Below are 26,087 nucleotides of genomic sequence, written 5' to 3'. Positions count from 1 at the left end.
TCAAATTGTTCGTCCTAAAGTGTCACTTGAGTCCATCTATGGGCAGCCGTTCGGTCAAAAATTAGTACAAAGTTCAAATGAAGGACAAGAGTATGCAAAAACAGTCAAATGTTACGAAAAATGAATGAATGTTACAAACAAAGTCATCATACACATACGAATAATGAATTCAAAATGCAAAACATTGCCATTGAACAACTTGCAAATGAGACGTCATATGTAAACAAAGAACAATGTGTACTAAAGAACGACAGGGCACAACATTATTTGTATGTAAAAAATGACTTTTATTTGTAACGTTTATTCTTTTTCATAAGACTTGACTGTTATTGCATACTTTTGTCCTTTATTTCAACTTTGTATTCTTTAACCGAATGGTGTTTGTATCCATCAACAGACTGATGAAGAAAGCTGACTTTGTTCTTTAAGCTTGTCATTGTTAGTGCAGTTTATGCCATCACAATAAATGAAGCAGAGGTGACTCAGTCATCTAAGGCTGTTTGGAGTTTTTTCACTTAAAGCTATGATCGTGGGTTCGAATCCTGCAAACTATGTCTTTGTCAGCACAATACTTGTGATGGTGGATTTCTCCAAGTAGTAAACGTCTGAGACCTGTATCACTTTGGGCTTTCCTCCCACGTTAAGCTGACACGCCGTGAAATAACTGGATTACTGTAAAAGCTTTGCTGGGACTCACTCATCCACTTATAACAAAAAGGTACTTGCAAGTGTCAGTAGAGACAATGTATTGATATTATAATGCTGATACAGCAGATAGTGAGTGAGTGAGTTGGATTTTACGCCACTTTTAGCAATATTCCAGCAATATCATGGTGGGGGGACACCAGAAATGGGCTTCACACATTGTACCCATGTCGGGAATCAAACCCAGGTCTTCGGTGTGACGAGCAAACGCTTTAACCACTAGGCTACCCGACCGCCCCCGATACAGCAGATAAATAAAATACACAAGATATGCAAAATAAGCCACCATTATTAAATTTTGGTTTAAGTTGTTTGCAAAGTTCAAAAACTCTATTGTATAACAATACTGTACATAATTACCCAGTTTGACTTTCAGCTTGTGTATCTTTATTTCTCACAGATTGTTTCTTCTTATCGAATACAGGCCTCACGTATACATGAACTCTACTGCAGTGAATAATATACTGCACAAAAGTGCATCTTTAGATTTTTTATTTATTTTTTTATTTTCATCCTTGTTTCAATTTAGTTTGATATTAATTTATGATGGAGTAGTTGGCAGTTATTAAATAAATATTAAATATAAATTTGCTTGGTGTACCATCAGGGGCACTGATTAAGAAATTAAGTAATTAAGAAATATGTCTTTACGCTGATTTCTTTACAGTGATAATCGTTCTTGTTTCAGGGCTATGTAGAACTAGTTACAAAATCTGATGAGTGTATTTTGGAACAGTTTGAAGAAGATGAATTCAATAAGTTTGAGCCTCATGAGGCATGCTGGGACTTGAATAAACGAGGTGGTGTTGGGGAAACGCCGTTTCACCTGGCTCATCTCATGGACAGCCCTGTGCACAGTGAAGTCTGTAAGATTCTTGTACGGATGTACCCGAAACTGACTTTGGATGTGTATGAAGGGGAGGAGTATTTTGGTGAGTATACGATATATCAGACTATTGAACTATCGCAATTGTTTGCCCTACGATAGTACTATGTCCTTAGGAATTTAAAAATATCAATTGTATCGTCGATAGTATGCATAAAAATCGATAGTCTCAATAGTTGCAATTCGTTATAAATAATACATATATTATGCAAATTTCAAACCTGCCTCTGTGTTTGATCAGCAAGGATTGACAACTTCAGATTAGAGTTACTTCCCTTTGGTTTGAGTAGCAACAGGGAGGAAAATGGCTGTCCAGGAGAGTGTCAGCAATACTTAATTGATTTCTATTACATTGATTATTATAATTGTCAAGAATTAAAATTGGTTTACTACTGTCGCAATACTATTACAATAGCGTCTGCTACTATGGCCATAGAATTGCAATATTGAAAATAGCCTCCCAAATGTCACCCCTAGTGAGTATGCATACCTAGTGAGTATCTGTAGTTCATTACTAGCAAAAACCTTGTCCACCATTTTAGATTTTCCCACATTTTGTCCATGCAATCTTGAACCAAAATTTACAACAAAAAGCTGTGACAATATTGATATGCAACTGACTGGGGTGGATAGTGATTCACCACTTTTTTGTTGTTTTTGTTTGTTTGTTTGTTTGTTTGTTTGTTTGTTAACACTGCCTTCAGCAGTGTTCAAGCTGTATGATCACAGCCTGTAGATAATCAAACAGGACCAGACAATCCAGAGATTGATACATTTTTCCCTCACTATTGCGCTCTTCAATATAGCGGTTATAGCGCCCGGTAAAGCATGGCTCCCCAAACTTACTAACGTTTTCAATAAACTCAAGATCTGGCGTGTTCAACGTATGGCCAGTACTGTGACAGTACTAGATCTCTCTGACAGTATTGGATCTCCTTGTGACAGTATTGGATCTCCATGTGACAGTATTGAATCACCATGTGACAGTATTGGATCTCTTTGTGACAATATTGGATCTGTCTGTGACAGTACTGGATCTCTCTGTGTCAGTATTGGATCACCATGTGACAGTATTGGATCTCTCTGTGACAGTATTGGATCTCTTTGTGACAATATTGGATCTGTCTGTGACAGTACTGGATCTCTCTGTGTCAGTATTGGATCTCCATGTGACAATATTGGATCTCTCTGTGTCAGTATTTGATCTCCATGTGACAAAATGGGATCTCCAAGTGACAGCATTGGATCTCCTTGTGACGGTATTGGAACGCTCTATATCAGTGTTGGATCTCAATGTGACAGTATTGGATCTTCATGTGTCAGTATTGGATCTCTCTCTGACAGTATTGGATCTCTATGTGACAGTATTGGATCTCTCTGTCAGTATTAGATCTCTCTGTGTCAGTATTGAATCTCTGTGACAATATTGGATCTCTCTGTGTCAGTATTGGATCTCTATGTGACAGTATTGGATCTCTCTATATCAGTGTTGGATCTCCATGTGGCAGTATTGGATCTCTCTATATCAGTGTTGGATCTCAATGTGACAGTATTGGATCTTCATGTGTCAGTATTGGATCTCTCTATCAGTATTGGATCTCTATGTGACAGTATTGGATCTCTCTATATCAGTGTTGGATCTCCATGTGGCAGTATTGGATCTCTCTATATCAGTGTTGGATCTCAATGTAACAGTATTGGATCTTCATGTGTCAGTATTGGATCTCTCTATCAGTATTGGATCTCTATGTGTCAGTATTGGATCTCTCTATCAGTATTGGATCTCTATGTGACAGTATTGGATCTCTCTCTGACAGTATTGGATCTTTATGTGACAGTATTGGATCTCTCTGTGTCAGTATTGGATCTCTCTGTGTCAGTATTGAATCTCTGTGACAGTATTGGATCTCCCTGTGACAGTATTAGACCTCCATATGTCAGTATTGGATCTCGAAGTGACAGTATTGGATCTCTATGTGACAGTATTGGATCTCTGGGTGACAGTATTGGATCTCTCTGTGACAGTATTGGATCTCTGGATGACAGTATTGGATCTCTCTGTGGCAGTATTGGAACTCTCTCTATCAATGTTGGATCTCTATGTGACAGTATTGGATCTCTATGTGTCAGTGTTGGATCTCTCTGTGTCAGTATTGAATCTCTATGTGTCAGTATTGGATCTCTATGTGACAGTATTGGATCTCTCTGTGACAGTATTGGATCTTTCTGTGACAGTATTGGATCTCTGGGTGACAGTATTGGATCTCTCTGTGGCAGTATTGGAACTCTCACTATCAATGTTGGATATCCATGTGGCAGTATTGGATCTCTCTATATCAGTGTTGGATCTCTATGTGACAGTATTGGATCTCTCTGTCAGTATTGGATCTCTCTGTGACAGTATTGGATCTCTGGGTGACAGTATTGGATCTCTCTGTGGCAGTATTGGAACTCTCTCTATCAATGTTGGATCTCTATGTGACAGTATTGGATCGCTGTGTGACAGTATTGGATCTCTCTCTGACAGTATTGGATATCCATGTGGCAGTATTGGATCTCTCTATATCAGTGTTGGATCTCTATGTGACAGTATTGGTTCTCTCTGTCAGTATTGAATCTCAATGTGACAGTATTGGATCTCAATGTGACAGTATTGGATCTCTGTGACAGTATTGGATCTCAATCTGACAGTATTAGACCTCCATATGACAGTATTGGATTTCCATATGTCAGTATTGGATATCTGTGTGTCCGTATTGGATCTCTATGTGACAGTATTGGATCTCTCTGTGACAGTATTGGATCTCCATGTGACAGTATTGGATCTCTGTGTGTCAGTATTGGATCTCTCTCTGACAGTATTGGATCTCTGTGTGTCAGTATTGGATCTCTCTGTGTCAGTGTTGGATCTCTCTGTGTCAGTGTTGGATCTCTCTGTGTTAGTATTGGATCTCTCTGTGTCAGTGTTGGATCTCTCTGTGTCAGTGTTGGATCTCCATGTGACAGTATTGGATCTCTGGGTGTCAGTTCTGGACCCCTGATTATGAATATCAGTATATATTGTAAGACAATGAAGATGTATTTCATTAGAAATCTTCTGTTTATCCTCGACATTGGCCGAAAACAATATATACAGTATAATATGGAAGACAAATTTAATTGCAAATTACACATTTCAGATATATGTAGTCTACCTGGACCCATGGTTAGCCACATATGTTGTTTAAAGACGATAACAATAAAACTCCATGGCTACAGGGGGCGTGGGGTAGAATGATGTTCGAATGACCTGGGTTCTATTCCCTACATGGGTACAATGTGCGAAGCCCATTTCTGGTGTCCCCTGCCGTGATATTGTTCGAATATTGCTTAAAGCAGGGTAAAACAGTACTCACTCACTCATTCCAGTGAGTTGGATACCTGGGTAGTAAATTTGAACTTGTCCCAGCGTACTAATTCCCCTTCATAGTTTTTAGCTCACCTGACTGAAAGTCGTTCACCCCAAAAACAATATACAGAAGAAAATGAGGTAATCAGCACAATGAATTTTATCAGTGATTATTTTTTTCTCTTAAAAAGATAATATTTTTTTTCCCTCTTGCCTTCAGTTATTTTTGTGATATAAAAGTGTAAAACCCAGAGATCCAGATAACTTTTTGAGCAATTGAGTTTTTACTCTAGTGTTTCTATATTAATTGGTTTTTTACATTTTTCATTGATTAACCAATAATTTTTCACTCATATAGTCATCACTCTATTGGTTTTTTTCCAAAATTAGTGAACATTTTAAGATTTCAAAAAACGAAATAATGTTTCAGATGTATATAATGGTTCTAAATATAGGCTTGACTCGGAAAGTAGATTAGCTCGTATCTGTGTTTCAGAAGTTAGCTCCGGTGTGCACATGCTGAAAACGCTTCATTGGGTATTTACGCGTGCTGTTTTTACACATTTGACTTTTTCCCTAAATTCATGCATTTCTGTACGCAAGTTAATTGAAAGTAATTGGGTTTTGAATATTTTGGGGGGTATTTTACAAAAATATGCTGCTTATCTGTAGCTCTGAAAACCATTAATTAAATGGACCTGGCCTTACTGGGACTGAAGTCGACATGACCTTGCCCATGCCCTTGGGATATGGCCTGACATTTGCCCACATGCGTGCTGAGCTGCAAGTAGAACGCCTGCATCTGACATCTGGATTGATAAAGTTATTTTCAGTGGTTTATGGTTTGGGATCATATTTCATCTCTGATCATTGATATCAATTTGTGGGTCACTCAGTGTGCCTCAAGGTTTTGGGAAGCTGGTAAATATGTAGGTAGCAGATTATGCACACACGATCACATGAGCACTATAATAAACTTACTTTGTTCGCTTATGTAGAAATGATTGGTTTGATTTCTGATGTTTATCGTTTGTGAAGAATTCCGTATCAGAGATGGTTAGGCCAAGAGAGTTTTGTTTCTATTTCTGAGTTTTAACAATATAAAGGTTTGTTTGTTTAACATCAAAATCAGCTATATGACGGCGGTATGTAAACAATTTAGTCTGAACCGAACAATCCAGTGATCGATATTGTGAGCAATGATCCCCGCCATCAGGGTGCAATGACATGCAGTCAACTAAGTCAATGAGTCTGGCCATCCGATCCATATAGTCGCCTCTTAGGACCAGCATGGTCAGCTTGGGAGCACTTTTAACCCAGAATCCCAGTGCGGTCACAAGATCACTGAAATAATGCCTGTGTGATGTCAACATGGAATCTGAAGTCACGAGACAATATGTATTGTGTTTTTGTTTCTTTAATAATCTGATTCCTTATTTGGATGTTTGTCACCATTATGAGTTTAGTTTTGAGAAAAACTTCATTCAAATTTATGTCAGTCTTTTTTATCTTTTTATCTGATATTTGTTAATGGCAATTGGTGCGTTAAGGTAGCCTAGTGGTTAAAGTGTTCACTTGTCTAGCCGAAAGCCCTGGTTGGATTTCCCACATTGGTACATGGTGTTAACCTATTCTGGTGTCACCCCAGGACTTGAAAAATTCACTCGTCCGTTCGTATTGACGAGGAGCAGCATGTGCAGGGTGAGAAAGAATTGCACAAACGCCTGTCCTACCAGGCGATTACAAATATTTCAGTCGTATCAATTCAAGTTTAATTGTTTTAAATAAAATATGCATGATGATTTCAAACCTAAAATACGTTTTCATCTCTCGCAGGATCTGAGGAATAACAACGAAATACATGGAAAAAAGAAACATTTATCAAAAACAGTTTGACTGTAAAAAATGAAAACAAATTGTGCAAATCCCATGGTTGAGCGAGTTTGAATATGCGAAGATGACCAAATATGGAAGGGAACATAAAACTTTATAAAACTTAAAAGAGCAAGTGAAAATATTGTCTACAGGACAAGTTAGGTTTAAGAATTTTTTTTAGCCCTGCACCGGTCAGGACATTGCTGAAATATTGCTAACATCGGCATACACCATACTCACTCACTCAGTCACATGCCAATTAACATTGCAACAGGAAGAATGAAGATTGCTGCTTGACAGTAATAATAGCATTGAGTCAGTCATCTACTGTCTGAACAAGGTCCTTGCAATAGTTATCTTTGGTATGAGTACTGATATGAAGTAGCTGTGATCAGGGTGTAGTAATGACTCACATGGGTTGTATCTTAAAGATGGCAGTTCGCGATTCATGTCTCCTATAGCCTTAAGATCAGCTTCTCTCTTACAGGGGATGGTTTGTTGCTAAGTTCACGTTCTAGTGTCTTGTGTTAATACTGAGTTGTTGATTATGTGTAACATATGAAATATGTAACTGCAAGATTTACAGACTTATAAAGATTGAAGTAAGAAGGGATTTAATTTGTAGTAAGAAGGGATTGATTTGTAGTAAGGAGGGATTCACTTGTAGTAAGAAGGGATTGATTTGTAGTAAGAAGGGATTGATTTGTAGTAAGGAGGGATTGATTTTCAGTAAGAAGGGATTAATTTGTAGTAAGAAGGGATTGATTTGTAGTAAGAAGAGATTGATTTGTAGTTAGAAAGGATTGATTTGTAGTAAGAAGGGATTGATATGTAGTAAGAAGGGATTGATTTGTAGTAAGAAGAGATTGATTTGTAGTAAGAAGAGATTGATTTGTAGTAAGAAGGGATTGATTTATAGTTTAGGAGGGATTGATTTGTAGTAAGAAAAGATTGATTTGTAGTAAGAAGGGATTGATTTTGAGTAAGAAGGGATTGATTTGTAGTAAGAAGGGATTGATTTGTAGTAAGGAGGGATTGATTTGGAATAAGAAGGGATTGATTTATAGTAAGAAGGGATTGATTTGTAGTTTAGGAGGGATTGATTTGTAGTAAGAAGGGATTGATTTGTAGTAAGAAGGGATTCACTTGTAGTAAGAAGGGATTGATTTGTAGTAAGAAGGGATTGATTTGTAGTAAGAAGAGATTGATTTGGAGTAAGAAGGGATTGATTTGGAGTAAGAAGGGATTGATTTGTAGTAAGGAGGGATTGATTTGGAGTAAGAAGGGATTGATTTGTAGTAAGAAGGGATTGATTTGTAGCATTAAGGGATTGATTTGGAGTAAGAAGGGATTGATTTATAGTAAGAAGGGATTGATTTGTAGTAAGAAGGGATTGATTTGTAGTAAGAAGGGATTGATTTGTAGTAAGAAGGGATTGATTTATAGTTTAGGAGGGATTGATTTGTAGTAAGAAGGGATTGATTTGTAGTAAGAAGGGATTGATTTATAGTTTAGGAGGGATTGATTTGTAGTAAGAAAAGATTGATTTGTAGTTTAGGAGGGATAGATTTTGAGTAAGAAGGGATTGATTTGTAGTAAGAAGGGATTGATTTGTAGTAAGAAGAGATTGATTTGGAGTAAGAAGGGATTGATTTGTAGTAAGGAGGGATTGATTTGGAGTAAGAAGGGATTGATTTGGAGTAAAAAGGGATTGATTTGTAGTTTAGGAGGGATTGATTTGTAGTAAGAAGAGATTGATTTGGAGTAAGAAGGGATTGATTTGGAGTAAGAAGGGATTGATTTGTAGTAAGAAGGGATTGATTTATAGTTTAGGAGGGATTGATTTGTAGTAAGAAAAGATTGATTTGTAGTTTAGGAGGGATAGATTTTGAGTAAGAAGGGATTGATTTGTAGTAAGAAGGGATTGATTTGGAGTAAGAAGGGATTGATTTGAAGTAAGGAGGGATTGATTTGGAGTAAGAAGGGATTGATTTGTAGTAAGGGGGGATTGATTTGGAGTAAGAAGGGATTGATTTGGAATAAGAAGGGATTGATTTATAGTAAGAAGGGATTGATTTGTAGTTTAGGAGGGATTGATTTGGAGTAAGAAGGGATTCACTTGTAGTAAGAAGGGATTGATTTGTAGTAAGAAGGGATTCACTTGTAGTAAGGAGGGATTGATTTTCAGTAAGAAGGGAATGATTTGTAGTAAGAAGGGATTTATTTTTAGTAAGAAGAGATTGATTTGTAGTAAGAAAGGATTGATATGTAGTAAGAAGGGATTGATATGTAGTAAGAAGGGATTGATTTGTAGTAAGAAGGGATTGATTTGTAGTAAGGAGGGATTGATTTGGAGTAAGAAGGGATTGATTTGGAATAAGAAGGGGTTGATTTGTAGTATTAAGGGATTGATTTGTAGTAAGAAGGGATTGATTTGTAGTAAGAAGGGATTCACTTGTAGTAAGGAGGGATTGATTTTCAGTAAGAAGGGAATGATTTGTAGTAAGAAGGGATTTATTTTTAGTAAGAAGAGATTGATTTGTAGTAAGAAAGGATTGATATGTAGTAAGAAGGGATTGATATGTAGTAAGAAGGGATTGATTTGTAGTAAGAAGAGATTGATTTGGAGTAAGAAGGGATTGATTTGTAGTAAGGAGGGATTGATTTGTAGTAAGAAGGGATTGATTTGTAGTAAGGAGGGATTGATTTGTAGTATTAATGGAATGATTTGGAGTAAGAAGGGACCTGCAAGTTAGGCCGTGGAATAGATTTCACCTGAAGTTTTATCCCGAAATGTAGGTTTTTTATTAAGAGCCAGATAAATTTGTTATGTGTAGACCTGCTGGTAGTATTAAGACTGGATCTTGGACCTGAAATGGATCTCCCTGAATAAAGTTCATATGTGACAATGAATAAAATCATATGATGTTTCAGACAGGGCACAGGCTTTGTTCATATAAGAGGCCATGATGCCTTAAGTACAGTGTAGACACAACATGTACAAAATGTCAATGTGCACCATTTGTTCTGGAACCGTGAAGATCTGGGGTAGAATAGGTCTTCAGCAACCCATGCTAATGCCATAAAAGGTGACTATGTTTGTCGTAAGATTGGGATCGGGTGGTCAGGCTCGCTGACTTGGTTGAAGCATCTCATTGATCCCAATTGCGTGGATTGATGCTCATGATATTAATCACTGGATTGTCTGGTTCAGACTCGATTATTTACAGACCGTCGTCATATAGCTGGAATATTGCTGAGTGCGGTGTAAAACAGTAAACCAACCAACCATTTGTTCTAAGGTTGAACACTTTTTATTCAGAGATAAAACAATATTTTTTCGTCTTCTGTGGTACATAAATGAACAAATTTGCATTGATTTGGAAAAAATATAATAATAACGTGGTATATGATTTAACCTTTAATGCACATATTTTGGACAGATTAACAAAGCATGATATTCATCTTCAAGACATTCACCACACTAATCACAAAAAGCATCAACTGGACTTTCTACTTCAGAAAGTCTATATCTTTTAATTTTGAGATCATTTTAACATGTTCTAAACTTTGCCAAACCTTAAGTGATAGATTTGTTTTGCGAACTAAATATAATACCAGTTTGAGAAAGGTCTTGATGTTACAATATGTTCCTAAAGTAAGACTATTATAGATCCTGGATGTCCATTCTTGTACAAAGTTATCTTGCAATCATTTAGTAAACACTGACATGAAAACTTTAGCATCACCAACTTCCTGTGCCATCGTACAATTCCAAATCCATACATAAACAAAATATATTTCCCCTAGTTTGTCATGAGTTTGCAACATAATGTGAGTGTTTTACATACCTATTCTGTGGTAATCTCGTTAACCTAATCCAATATTTTATAACCTGTTTCTATAGCTTTAGATATACATGGAGTGTCAACCACATTCTCTAAGGACTGCCTTGTGGAGGCTCAAACCAATTTCTTGCAAGAATTTACTGAATATAGTGTCAATAATTCCAATTGGTTTTTCTAATTGTGCCACCGTAAATTTCTGAGCCATATAAAAGAATTGGCTGAAAGATTTTGATGGCCATCTGCATTAAGGTATGTCCAGAAAACGTATCACAAACTGCTTTCCTACTGTAAGGGCCTTCAATGCCTGCTTTTCCAAAGTATTAAACAGCCAATTTTGAAAAGCAGTACTTTCATTTTGTCAATATTTACAGTTAAACCCTACCTATTCCTTGCAATGTTTATACAATATATTGATTTTACTTTGTAAATGTACAATGCTGTCAGCAAACATCAGTACATCGTCAGCAAACAATAGCAAAAATATTTCTTCAATACCTTCACCAAAGAGTATCTTCTCTCACAATAGTGCTTGCAAATATAAGCGACAAGACCCTTTCGATATTCTCAAGAAATCTTTGCCAATAGCATAGCCGATTGTACGATTTCGACTATATGATGAGCGAGTGCTTGGAAACTGTATGTCTACCGTAGAACAGGGCGGTCGGGTAGCCTAGTGGTTAAAGCGTTAGCTCGTCACGCCGAAGTCCCGGGTTCGATTCCCGACATGGGTACAATGTGTGAAGCCAATTTCTGGTGTCCCCTCCCGTTTTATTGCTGGGATATTGTTAAAAACGGCGTAAAATCAAACTCGCTCACTCACTTACTTAACTACCCTATTTCTACAACTAGATGATGTCTTATGCCATACTTCTACAACTGGTTGAAATCAACTGTAGGGGCGGTCGGGTAGCCCTAGTGGTTAAAGCGTTAGCTCGTCATGCCGAAGACCCGGGTTCGATTCCCGACATGGGTAAAATGTGTGAAGCCCATTTCTGGTGTCTCCCCCCCCCCCCCCTCCCCAGCCATGATATTGCTGGAAAATTGCTAAAAGCGGCGTAAAACCATACTCACTCACTCACTCGACCGTAGAACCTTTTTGAAAGCTTTACTGATGCCTTGAACACTGTAACCTTGATCAAACAACCTCTGAGCAAGAGTTGCGTGAAATCTTGATTGTAAGAGCCTGCTCATTTGTACCTAAAGAGTTGTGAAATGTAAACACCGAGGGATTGAGCTGCAGGAATATTGCTCGACATAAAGGGAAAGTTTACTACTGGAAAGTTCAAGTCACACCTCTTATCATACAGTCTTGTGTAGAGTGTTTTGGTACTCTGAATCGTTATGCATAAATCTGTAATTTGACATTTATATACAGAAGCTTTTACATCTAAATACATATTTTGTAATAAAGTAAATGGCCCAGTCGTCTAAGGCGCCGCAATTCGCTGTGCAGAGTTGCGTCCCTTGGGCACGCCAGAAACCTATGATTGTGGGTTCGAATCCCGGTTCGCCGTGATTATGTTTCTAGGTTTGTCAGCACCATACCCGTGCTCGTGGGTTTCAACGAAGTGGTAAATGTCTGAGACCTGCATCACTTCAGGCTTTCCTCCCACATTAAGCTAACACGCCGTGATATAACTGGAATACTGTTAAAAGCGGCGTTAAACCCAACTCACTCATTCACCAACTTGCTGTTGCAAGGTGGGTATTTTTAACACTGCTTTTATATATACAATTTCAGTGATTATATTTCAGATTCGTGGGTGATTTTGTTTATTGTTTATCTCCTACTTGAACATCATGTTTACAAATAGAGTAGCACCTAATATTATGATCAGTTTCCTGCTTGTCCATCTGCAGGTTCCTTGGATAACGCTTTGTGTATATTTTATTGATTACAAGCCTATTTTTAAATTGCTCTCCACACTGGGTAAAACAAATTTGTCATGCATTTCAGGTCCATTTCACTGTTCTCCGAATCTTTTCATTAAGAGAAAAAACAATTTTAGACAAACCGGTTTCAGATAAATCCAATAGACCTGATGGCGTAATCAGACACTTTACAGGCATGATTTTAACGAATTGGTTCTAGCAAGTGAATTGGGTTTTACTTGTCCAAGTAGTTGGCTCCCCAAAGGGAATGTTTGTGCCTGAATCAGAGAAATCGAAGTATTTCATACAGGTATATATATGTACATCTTTCCTGACTTGTGAAGATCCGGGGTAGAATAGTCTTAGCAACCCATTCTTGTCATAAAAGGTGACTATGCTTGTCGTCAGGGGCGATTAATAGGATCGGGTTGTCAGGCTTGCTGACTTGGTTCATGCATGTCATTGATCCCAATTGTGGGGATCGATGCTCATGATATTAATCACTGGATTGTCTGGTCCAGACTCGATTATTCTACAGACCACCATCATATAGCTGGAATATTGCTGAGTGCAGCATTAAAAAACAAACAAAACAAAACATCTTGGACTGTGACGTGTATGTGATTGATGTCGAAAGGACACATAAAAAAAAATACTGTTTAGAATTTTATTTGCTTAAAAAGGTGTCATTTCCATTAACAAGTATGGGCCAGATTTGGAGGGGGTGAAGGGGATCTGTTCACAGATTTTTAGCTAAAAAAATACAAGTCAGCAGGTAAAAAAAATAAAATTAAAAATTCCAACTTAAAATATATACTTTTTATTTCCACTTGTGATTCATTTGAAAGTTTTGAGTAACATTTTGAAGAGGTTTTAGTTATGGAATTTCAAATTATTTATTCGTATTATTAGTGACTAAATGGGAGGTTTTTTTGCCATTTACTTATTTCTGGTCGTTGGGGTAAAATAACACTGCTTTTCATTTTTTTTCATTTTTAGTCAGCAGATCCGTAAAACCAGGTTTTAATATAATTCTGGCCATATAATAATCATATGCCGAAAAGTCTACACTATTCGCTCTCTTTATCACACGTCATGTCAAAACGTACATCCGGTACAAACGACAGGACCAGTACATATGTTTCCGATACAATGCTTTAATGTAAACACAAACGTTAACAATGGAATGTATAATGCACTGAATGTGAATGTTTAAACAAGTGTTATAGCTAAAATGGATTTAATTTTCATAAAAATGCCTGCATGTTAACAGAAATCCGGTGGCCACTGCAACATGATGGCGGTCCGCTATCCCCTAACGACAGGCTGCTATCTATTCTATTGCTATATGACGTTGCTATTTGTAACTCAGTGACCTCTGTTGGAAGCTTTTTTTTCTCTATACTTTTTATTGATAAAGTCACGAATGTGGTTTCTTTAAACAATTATGTGTTTGCCAATCACAATTAATTATATTAAAACACAAAACAGTGTTGAATAATGAATATCTGTACCTGAATTTCAATGTGAAATATGTGAGGTGGGTGTTGGAAAATCCAAAATGGCTGATTACGACGGTATATGGTCTCATATTAGGTCAGTAACAACCATCTTGGATTTTTACTGACGGTATACAGGCTCATGTGGGGTTAGTAGTTCTGCTCTCTGATTGGTCAATCTCACTTTGAGGAATAATAAAGTTTGAACTAACGTTTCGAATGAAATAAAATAAGGACTTGGTGATTTCATCAGAATCTTTATCAACTGCTAGAGTTGTGATAAAACAAAGAAATGCTGGATTTGCCTCTCCATGTGGTGGTCACGAGACATAGTAAAGGGTGGGATGTCTGAACAGATTGAGTCACATGATTAGCAGCAGTAAGGATCATGGGAGATCTCGCTGTCAGACTGGAATAAGGACTATTGTATGCTTTTTCACTATTGCATGTCAACACTTTTTGTTTGTATCAACTGGCCCTCATCTCATAGCCTAGTAGTTTCAGTTTCTTTAGGGGGCACGGGTGGCCCATTCGTCTAGGGCGCCACGATTCGCTGTGCAGAGTTGCGTCCCTTGGGCACGCCAGAAACCTATGATTGTGGGTTCGAATCCCGGTTCGCCCCCATTATGTTTCTAGGTTTGTCAGCACCATACCCATGCTCGTGGGTTTCACCGAAGTGGTAAACGTCTGATACCTGCATCACTTTGGGCTTTCCTCCCACATTAAGCTGACATGCCGCGATATAACTGGAATAATGTTATAAGCGGCGTTAAACCTAACTCACTCACTCACTCACTCACTCAGTTTCTCTATTTCGTACATGTTTAGGCCAGCGGAACGTGGTACATATATTGGTCCACAGTATTAATTATTGACTCATGGTAGATAAAGGCATAATACAAATACATTGCGTTATTTCGAATTGTAGTTTGGTTACAGTCAGACATTAACATATTAAATTTATCCAGGGTAGGATGGACATAAATCTTTTCATGGATATATTGTTGTCGTAAATTATCATAGGCTTTGCAAATTAACAAAAAGTGGTATTCATTTTCCACAGAACCAATATTACATAATTTACAAATCCTCAAGTTTCTAGGTATATTGTTATATCTTCCCGTTTCAATATATTTAAGGAATGCGAACTGTAACGAAAACGAGCTATTGCCGATATAAATTTACCAATAGTAGTAGTACCAATACCTAGTAGCTAAATCGTTCACTCATCACACCGAAGACTCGGGGTTTGCATCTCAACATGGGTACAATGTGTGAAGCCCACTTCTGGTGTTCCCCGCCGTAATATTGATGGAACATTGCTAAAAACGGTGTAAAACCATACTCACTCACTCACTCACTCACTCACTCACTCACTCACTCACTCACTCATGTCAGAGATGTAAAAATACAGGAGATCTTTTTGACAATCAGAAATATTAATTGGACATACCAGGTGTTTGTTGTGAGTGACACAGTAACTATTTCTCTTTATAGTCTTTGATAAGCAGTTAGAGTTTGGAAGAACCTGAAACTGATGACGGGGTCAGAAGAATCCTGGAGACGTTCAGATAATGAAGTTCCATGTCTTCGTTGTTTCCTTACCAATAACTCTGACGGAATTCTGATTGGAATAGGTCCCTACAACATTATGCTGGCTGTAAGAGGCGACCAAATGGATCCAGAGATCCCAGCCACTTATGCTGGCTGTAAGAGGCGACCAAATGGATCCAGAGATCCCAGCCACTTATGCTGGCTGTAAGAGGCGACCAAATGGATCCAGTCATCCCAGCCACTTATGCTGGCTGTAAGAGGCGACCAAATGAATCCAGTCATCCCAGCCACTTATGCTGGCTGTAAGAGGTGACCAAATAGATCCTTTGGTCCCAGCCGATTATGCTGGCTGTAAGAGGCGACCAAATGGATCCTTTGGTCCCAGCCACTTATGCTTGCTGTAAGAGGCGACCAAATGGATCAAGTCATCCCAGCCACTTATGCTGGCTGTGAGAGGCGACCAAATGGATCCAGTCATCCCAGCCACTTATGCTGGCTGAAAGAGGCGACTAAATGGATCCTTTGGTCCCAGACACTTATGCTGGCTGAAAGAGGCGACCAAATGGATCCTTTGGTCCCAGCCACTTATGCTGGCTGTAAGAGGCGACCAAATGGATCCAGTGGTCCCAACCACTTCTGCTGGCTGTAAGAGGCGACCAAATGGATCCAGAGGTCCCAGCCACTTATGCCTGTAGTAAGAGGCGACCAAATGGATCCAGTCATCCCAACCACTTCTGCTGGCTGTAAGAGGCGACCAAATGGATCCAGTGGTCCCAGCCACTTATGCTGGCTGTAAGAGGCGACCAAATGGATCCGGTCATCCCAGCCATTTATGCCTGCAGTAAGAGGCGACCAAATGAATCCAGTCATCCCAGCCACTTATGCCTGCAGTTAGAGGCGACCAAATGAATCCAGTCATCCCAGCCACTTATGCTGGCTGTAAGAGGCGACCACATGGATCCGGTCATCCCAGCCTTTATGCTGGCTGTAAGAGGCGACTAAATGGATCCTTTGGTCCCAGACACTTATGCTGGCTGAAAGAGGCGACCAAATGGATCCTTTGGTCCCAGCCACTTATGCTGGCTGTAAGAGGCGACCAAATGGATCCAGTGGTCCCAACCACTTCTGCTGGCTGTAAGAGGCGACCAAATGGATCCAGAGGTCCCAGCCACTTATGCCTGTAGTAAGAGGCGACCAAATGGATCCAGTCATCCCAACCACTTCTGCTGGCTGTAAGAGGCGACCAAATGGATCCAGTGGTCCCAGCCACTTATGCTGGCTGTAAGAGGCGACCAAATGGATCCGGTCATCCCAGCCATTTATGCCTGCAGTAAGAGGCGACCAAATGAATCCAGTCATCCCAGCCACTTATGCCTGCAGTTAGAGGCGACCAAATGAATCCAGTCATCCCAGCCACTTATGCTGGCTGTAAGAGGCGACCACATGGATCCGGTCATCCCAGCCTTTATGCTGGCTGTAAGAGGCGACCAAATGGATCCTTTGGTCCCAGCCACTAATGCTGGCAGTAAGAGGCGACCAAATGGATCCTGTGGTCCCAGCCACTTATGCTGGTTGTAAGAGGCGACCAAATGGATCCTTTGGTCCCAGCCACTAATGCTGGCAGTAAGAGGCGACCAAATGGATCCTGTTGTCCCAGCCACTTATAATGGTTGTAAGAGGCGACCAAATGGATCCAGTGGTCCCAACCACTAATGCTGTGTTGTTTTCAAAGTCAAGGCAAATTGTTATTCGACCATGAATTTGGAAAGTTCTCAGTTGTGATTGGTCAATAAGAGGTATCAAATCTCAATAACCATTGACTGAAACAGCTGATATGACAGCCGCATCACCACAAAAGTTAATATGTATAAAACAGTACTTCTTTCAAAGTCATTGTTTGAAGATACTCTAAAAAATTATTTTACAGGTTACAAATTGCATTTTGCATCTTTTTACAAAAAGCTAAATTGCTCTGTTCCAAATTAAACCAAATATACCTTCAGAGCACTGTAGGTTTATCTCCTAATCAAGCTAAAAGGAACAGTCCAGCAGTCATTATATGCCCGTTTGTTTGTACGCCATCCATTCAAGTCCAGGAAAGCCAACTTTTGTTAATTGTTCCCAGGTCAAAGCCATTAATCTTCCTCACCCTGCCAAATGGCACTGGGAGTTGTAGGAGGAATGGTTCCTGGCAGTGCCAAGACACAAGTGTTACTATTGACAACAAGGAATAACCCTCTCTTGACGCCTTGGCAACCAGGACATGTTTCCTGGTTTTGTTCCTATATCCTCAAGACTGATATTAATTAATTACCTTACAAAACCTAGCCCTTTCACACAGAGCTGCCGGCACATGCTGTATAAAATGTTCATAAACGATTATGGAGAGTGTGAACGTAAATCGTGATCACACACCCGTCAATCATTGATCATTGTTTACGACACTGATAGCCAAGCGCAGGCTGGGGATATTTTATCCAGCAATTTTACCAGGGTGAACCATTTACCCGTTTAGTTTCGTCCAGACACCGACCTACCATTGATTTTTCTCACCTGCAGTAAGCGCCAGCTACGTTTACAGTGACGTGTATTGATTCCGGATGAAACTGAGCCCCTTGGACAAATGAAATGTCCTGTTGCTTTCCAGCACAAGGTTCTCATGTAATATTTCTTTTTGTTGGTTTCTGTCTCAGAGAATGAGATAATCTTTTCCCAGAGTTATTATGACTTTCTTATTCTTGGTGCTTAATGGTCCGTTGTAAAATGTATTCGCGTGATTTTGATCTGAAATATAAAACCATTGGTGGTGTAACGACTTCATCGTGTACGAGGATATTTGCTCATTGTGTGCTGTATAAAGATGGTGTGTAGGTTGACAGTTATTTAATGTATAGTCCTTCAAGCTCATGAATGGATAATACCGTATTCGACGTAATAAGCGCCCCGCTCTAATAAGCGCCCATGGTGATATTGCTAATATATTGGCTAGTGAACATATATTGGCTAGTGAACAATCCCGATTAGCACCCCTTCCGATTGATCAATGTACACAAGACTTATTTATTCGTGTATAATACGCACTCGTGTGTTATATCCACCCTTAATTATGGGCAATTAAATTCTGGAAAAATATATCTCTTGTATATAAATATTTCAGGCTGTCAGCATATACCACGAAATTTATGATCTTTCAACTCTGTTTTGTTTTCTCACCAAAATAATATTCTAATAAGAGCCCCTTATTTCTAAATTTGAGAGCGCCCTGGTCGCTTATTACGTCAAATACGGTAGGCTTTTTTAATTTGACATTAGTAATTTGAATAAATGTGTACTGTGATGTAGGAATGAATTATATGAATGTATGATAAAGTTTTTCTGACCAGTCAGTTCATGTATGGCAATTGTAAATTGACTTTTCATGACTTTCAAAACCGTGGAGATTCCTGGTTAGAATAGGTCCCTAGGATCCCATGCTTGTCATACTGGGAGATTCCTGGTTAGAATAGGTCCCTAGGATCCCATGCTTGTCATACTGGGAGATTCCTGGTAAGAATAGGTCCCAAGCATCCCATGCTTGCCATACTGGGAGATTCCTGGTTAAAATAGGTCCCTAGCATCCCATTCTTGTCATACCAAGGAGATTCCTGGTTAGAATAGGTCCCAAGCATCCCATGCTTGTCATACCGTGGAGATTCCTGGTTAGAATAGGTCCCAAGCATCCAATGCTTGCCATACTGGGAGATTCCTGGTTAGAATAGGTCCCTAGGATCCCATGCTTGTCATACTGGGAGATTCCTGGTTAGAATAGGTCCCAAGCATCCCATGTTTGTCATACCGTGGAGATTCCTTGTTAGAAGAGGTCCCTAGCATCCCATGTTTGTCATACCGTGGAGATTCCTGGTTAGAATAGGTCCCTAGCATCCCATGCTTGTCATACCGTGGAGATTCCTTGTTAGAATAGGTCCCAAGCATCCTATTCTTGTCATACCGTGGAGATTCCTGGTTAGAATAGGTCCCAAGCATCCCATGCTTGACATACCGTGGATATTCCTTGTTAGAATAGGTCCCAAGCTTCCTATTCTTGTCATACCGTGAAGATTCCTTGTTAGAATAGGTCCCAAGCATCCAATGCTTGTCATACCGAGGAGATTCCTGGTTAAAATAGCGAGGTCCTAAGCAAATCTATGCTGCTCTGTGACAAGAGGCAACTTAATCGATTGGGTGGTCAGGCTCGATGACTTTGTTGGTTGCCTGTTATCGTATCCCAACGTAGTGGACCGTTGTTCATTATATCGATCACTGGATTGTCTGGTCCACACTCCACGTTATTTATGTTCCGCTGTCATAAGCTAGAACATTGCTGAGTGGCATTAAGCAACAATCAAACAAAACCTACACAATCAACCAAAATTTACAAATAGTATATTTTGTATATATGGTAGTATTTCTTTGTTTGTGTGTTTGTTTGTTTGTTTGTTTAAAGTTTGTTATTGGGATACGATGACCTGCATCAACCAAGTCAGCAAGCCTGACCGTACGATCATTTTAGTCACCTCTTACGACAAACATGGGTTGCTGAAAACCAATTCTTACCTGAATCTAGTGGTGTTTAACTCAGATCGTAGTATGGGTTTTCTGGCGCTTAAGAAACATTCATAGTTTTCTCATTGATCACATGAACAACTGTAAAACATTTCACCCACCTATAAAAGATAAGTTTATCTTAAAGAAAGCCATCATCCAAATATTTACAATGTCTGTGTGATGTCACACCCATTATAGCATGAGCAATCAGGATAAACGCAATCTCATTTAAAATCAGATCTTAGTTCTCGCTATCGCTAAACAAAGAACTGAGGACATCCCATTACGGGTCAGGTCAGAATGACCTTTGATCCGACCAATTAAAGCGTCACCTACCAGATCATGATAGTGACAGTCGTAATGTGTTTTCTAATCATGCAACCTCAAAACAATAACATGGTGTATTCTGAACAACAGTTACGGCCCATACGACTGATTCCATCAAAATTATCGTCTATCTCTTGCTTCCGTGGGATAATCAATTGAACGGAGGAGGCGTTGCACAGTACGTGGGAAGCACTGCCATACAATCTCAACCATATATTAGACATTCTGGAATGTTCGTTTGTTCAGTTTTCATACTTTTAATCGAGAACTGTGTCAACATATTTTTCAAGCGTAGTCCGAAATGGAAGTCGCCAGGTTGAAAGGAGTGCCGCAAAGCTTAAGAAAGCTACTTTTTAATTGGCTGATGTCAACTTCTTGTTAGTCATTTCAGTGGTCAGTCAAAGTTCGTGAAAGGTCGTTCTGACGTGACCCGTAATGGGATGTCCTCAGATCTTTGTTGAGTGGCAGCGAGAACCTAGATCTGATCTTAATGAGATTGGGATGAACATAGTTGTCCGCAAACATGTAATCAAAGGATATCAAAAATACCAAGAGCCTTTGAAAGGAAATGTGATTCTCAGTATCTTTAAGGACTGAGAATATAAATACTGCTTCTCATGTCACACAGAGCAATAACTAGTATGAGCGAGCAAATGAGTGAGTTGGGTTGAACGCCCACTTTGAACAGTTTGTTTGTTGTTTAACGCCACACCGAGCAATATTCCAGCAAAATGATGGCAGTCTGTGAATAATCGAGTCTGGATCAGACAATCCAGTGATCGTATTGGGATACAATTTTTGTTTGTTTGTTTGTTTGTTTGTTGCGCAATTGGGATCGATGACATGTATCAACCAAGTCAGCGACCTGACCACCCGATCCCGTTAGTCGCCACTTACAACAAGCATAGTCACCTTTTATGGTAAGCATGGGTTGCTCAAGACCTATTCTACCCCGGATCTTCTTTGAACAGTATTCCATTATGTCAAAGCATTTTAGACTAATGTGGGAGGAAAGCCCAAAGTGAGGCAGGTGTCAGACATTTATCACTTTGATGAACCCCACAAGACAGGTATGATAAGAGACATAACCAGAGTGAACGGAGATTCAAACTCATGATCATATGTTTGTGGCATGCCTTAGGGACACAACTCTGCACAGCAAATTACGGTGGCTCAGATGAGGTACAGGCGTGACCCCAGGAACCACTGGAGCATCTGTTAGATGTGATTATGGTCCTCCAGAAACTTCCTTCTCTGTTTCAGGTGAAAGTGCCTTGCATATAGCGGTGGTTCAGGGAGACTTCGAGAGGGTGAAAATCCTCACTGAAAATGGTGCTAAAGTCAATCAGCGAGCCACAGGGCGGTTCTTCTTGCCTGAAGACCAGAAAAAGAGTAAGAGCAAGAAGACAAATTACGATGGTGAGTAGCCAGGGCTAAATTTGTGAGTTTTGTTTGTATGTTTGTTGTTTAAAGCCGCACTCAACAATATTCAAGCTATATGACAGCAGTAAAACACCGAGTCTGGACCAGACAATCCAGTGATTGACGTCATCAGCATCAATCTATGCAATTGGGTTGGTTGGTTGGTTGGTTGTTTAATGCTGCACCTAGCAATATTCTGGCTATATGATGGTGGTCTGTTAATCATCGAATCTGGACCAGCCAATCCAGTGATTGACATCATCAGCATTGATCTACGCAATTGGGTTGGTTGGTTGTTTAACGCTGCACTCAGCAATATCCCAGCTATATGACAGCGGTCTGTTAAACATCGAGTCTGGACCAGACAATCCAGTGATTGACGTCATCGGCGCAATTGGGATACGATGACATGCATCAACCAAGTCAGCGAGCGTGACCAGATCGCCTAATCTCATTACAATCAGATCTTTAACTCTGATACAATGTCTCCCTACAGTCCTGCCTGATGCCGCCAATGATTAATGTCATGATCCAAGTTTTGAAACCCTCTGTTGATGGGAAGGTGATACAAATGTCCCGAATGTTGTATGAAAGCAATAACACTAAGTCTCAGGTTTTGCTTTCAATACAAACATCGAGAAATATTGAAAGTGATTATGAAAGCAACCAACCTGTCCGTGCAGAGTGAACCATTAGCACCTAATGTATGCCTGGGATTTTCAACCGTGGACTTGAATATGACAATGGGGATGTGTGTGGCATTGTACTAGCCATAAACAACTGACAGCACATCAATGAATGTCATTTGTTCATCAGTAACGTGGCTGGCGTAAAGTACATGACTTTGATAAGTGGATTGTCAACACTGGTTGCCGCAAACCTTTACATTGTGAGTGAGTGAGTGTAGTGTTACACGGCTTTTAGCAATATTCCAGCAATATCACCGTGGGGGACACCAGAAATGGGCTTCACACATTGTACCCATGTCGGGAATCGAACCCGGGTCTTCGGCGTGACGAGCGAACGCTTTAACCACTAGGCTACCCGACCGCCCCTTTACATTGTGACTCTGCCCTACAATTTGTAGAACTCTAATAGCCCAATACATTTATACAGTTAAAGGTGTTTCTTTCTTTGTTGTTTAATGCCACACTCAGCAGTATTCCAGCTATGTGATGGCAGTCTGTAAATAATCGAGTCTGGACCAGACAAACTAGTGATTGACAATCATGAGCATAGATCTACACAATTGGAATACCATGACACGCATCAACAAAGACAGCAAGCCTGACCACCCAATCCTGTTAGTCGCCTCTTACGACAAGCTCCATGAATTGCTGATTTTCTGGCTGCCATCATATAGCTGAAATATTGGTGACTGCAGCATTAAATGACAAAACACCACATGCGTAGGGTTTTACATACCACTGGACAGTGATTCAGACTTCTCCATCTCTTTATGACTGAAGTTTATCAGTGGAGCCATGAATTTGGAAATTACTCAATTCTGATAGGTCAATCAGAGGCTATTAAATCACAATAAACCCCCTCTGATTGAAACAGCTAGTTTGACGGAAGCATAACCCCGAAATTTAATATCCATAAAATAATACTTTTTTCAGTCATTGTTGGTAGGCATTTTTAAATATTTATATCTACATTTACCGGTTACAAAAACGGAAAGTTGCAGTTACTACAATATTCAAAGGAAGTGTGGCAATAAGTTTCATGTAAAAAAAGCCTCTAGAAATCAACAAAGAGAATGTTCTTAAGACTTGGGGACAACTGAGAGCGTGGAATTGAGCGCTTTTCTATATACGACTCTCACGTCAAAGCCTTTACGTCACATTGAACGCTGTGCATTCGGTTTCAAATTCAATTTAGCGCTGTTAAATCTACAGATAATCTAGCTCCACTTTGAAAACACAGTATGTTTATCTCCTAAATATCAGCCTGCTTGTCAGTGTTAATGGACCAATAAATTTATTTAAGTGAATGGTGTAGTATTTGTCAGTTTCCAACGTATGAATCTGTACCATTTGTGATCAACTATTTTTCAAATATAGCATATTTCCTCGATGAGATGCCGAGCATCCAATACATGCCATTATTTAATTGACCCCAGGTAATATGCTTTGTCCAAAAAAGTAAATCTGGGTCTCTAATACGTGCCAGGTCCATCATTTGATGGAATTAACAATCCCTATCACATTAATTAACTAATGGCATGTCATGATTAAGCCGATATTTTTTCATTTATTGGATCACAGAAGTTTTTGTTTGTTTGTTGTTTAACGCCGCACTCAGCAATATTCCAGCTATATGACAGCGGTCTGTAAATAATCGAGTCTGGACCAGACAATCCGGTGATTGATGTCATGAGCATCAAGCCACGCAATTGGGATCAATGGCATGCGTCAGCCAAGTCAGCGAGCCTGACCACCCGATCCTTGTAGTCGCCTCTTACAATCAGCATAGTCGCCTTTTACGGCAAGCATGGGTTGCTGAAGACCTATTCTACCACGGATCTTCACAGGTCTTTTATGTCAAAGTCAGTTGGAGTAGAAGGGAATATTGAAAACAAAGCTTTCTTTTATCTTAAACTGGATGACAGAATTTTTTCATCTTTTACCCCGTCAGGGTTCAGAGCATAGTAAATTTCACGTTATTTATGTACCTTTCTATTTCAGTTATTATTAGCCTCAGTCCCAATTGATAAATTATTGGTCACAAATTCCTTTTTCCATCCAATAATTAATCTTAAAGTTCAAACCAATTCCAAAAGGCTCTTCTTCTTCAGAGTGTGTGATCATTGCATAAAACAATTAAAACTATGTTTGAATTTTTAATTGGGAAAATTTGTTTGAAATTCATCATGTCACAGTGTTACAATACATAGCTAAGAAGTTGAACACAGATCCAGGGTGTCTCATGTTTATTTTGTAGGACATTAACTGTTTGTCGTCCAAGATGTCATCTGAAGGATTTTGACAAATTTGGTTAAAATATGAAGTCAGTGAGTGAGTTTAAAGCCAGTTTGGACAGTATTCTAGTTATATAACAGCATGCCAGCTGTATATGGGAGAAAAGCTTGAAGTGATGCAGGTCTCCAACATTTACCACCTTGGTAAAACCCACAAGAACGTGAATGGTGCTGACAAACCTAGAAACATAATCAGGGTGATCTGGGATTGGAACCCACAATCACAGGTTTCTGATGTGCCCAAGGGACGCAACTCTGCGCAGCGAATTGGGGCGTTTATGACTGGGCCACCCATGCCCCGTAAAGTAATACAGAATGTCGATCAAAAGTTGATAAAATCATGAAAATGTCCTATTGACATTTGTCTCTTGGAAGTCACTGATAAATGATTGTAGCCAATGTGATTTCTATTACAGGTTATGCATACTATGGAGAGTATCCACTGGCGTTCGCTGCCTGTGTCTGCCACCCGGACATCTACGACTACCTCATCGAGCACAAGGCTGATCCAAACCTCCAGGACTCATTTGGAAACACAGTTCTGCATATGGTTGTCATAGCAGACCAGCCGGTAAATAGACACTCACGATCAGAAATAGATCCAGCAGGTGATACCAGACAATTACCTAACATGTCACCTGTTCAGTAGATCATATCACAAGGTCACTTCATTATTATCCCCCACCCCAACAAAGTTGGCGGGGGATATAGAAATGGGTTCCGTCCGTGTGTGCATGCGTGTGTGCGTGTTTGCGTCCCGAAATCGTTTCCGGAGCATAACTCAGAAACCGTTTAATATTTCTCTATGAAACTTTGCATGTCTGTCAGACTCATGCTAAAACGTGGGGCCTTTTGATATTTAGGGATTTTATAGATTTTTATTTTTTACGTTTCCATGGCAACAAGTTGGACTTAGGTTCTATAGGGTAGAGTTTGTTTCCGAAGCATAACTCAAAACACATTCAATACTTTCCAACAAAAACTTTGCATGTTTACCAGACACATACTGGACTGGTGCCTCTTGCTATTTAGGAATTTTAGAAATTTTTATTTTTCACGTTTCCATGGCAATAAGTTGGACTTAGGTTCTACAGGGGTGGTGTTCGTTTCCAGAGCGTAACTCAAAAACTGTTAAATACGTTCT

The 26,087-nt window shown here is 39.4% G+C and overlaps 1 protein-coding gene across 1 annotated transcript in view; it reads left to right on the top strand.

Moving 5' to 3' along the window:
- LOC139445556 (transient receptor potential cation channel subfamily V member 6-like) overlaps positions 1-26,087 on the top strand; it is a 79,413-nt gene that overhangs the window by 19,187 nt on the left and 34,139 nt on the right. The window contains exons 3-5 of the mRNA XM_071226702.1: positions 1,394-1,637; positions 21,802-21,957; positions 25,360-25,514. Of these exons, the coding sequence (XP_071082803.1) occupies positions 1,394-1,637; positions 21,802-21,957; positions 25,360-25,514 (555 nt within the window). The remainder of the gene's footprint in view (positions 1-1,393; positions 1,638-21,801; positions 21,958-25,359; positions 25,515-26,087) is intronic.

The sequence above is a fragment of the Haliotis cracherodii genome, unplaced genomic scaffold (assembly GCF_022045235.1).
Source record: "Haliotis cracherodii isolate W230 unplaced genomic scaffold, xgHalCrac1.p SCAF_6, whole genome shotgun sequence".
Lineage (NCBI taxonomy): Eukaryota > Metazoa > Mollusca > Gastropoda > Lepetellida > Haliotidae > Haliotis > Haliotis cracherodii.
The sequence above is the reverse complement of the archived record's forward strand: the minus strand, read 5'-3'. Positions and strand labels throughout refer to the sequence as shown.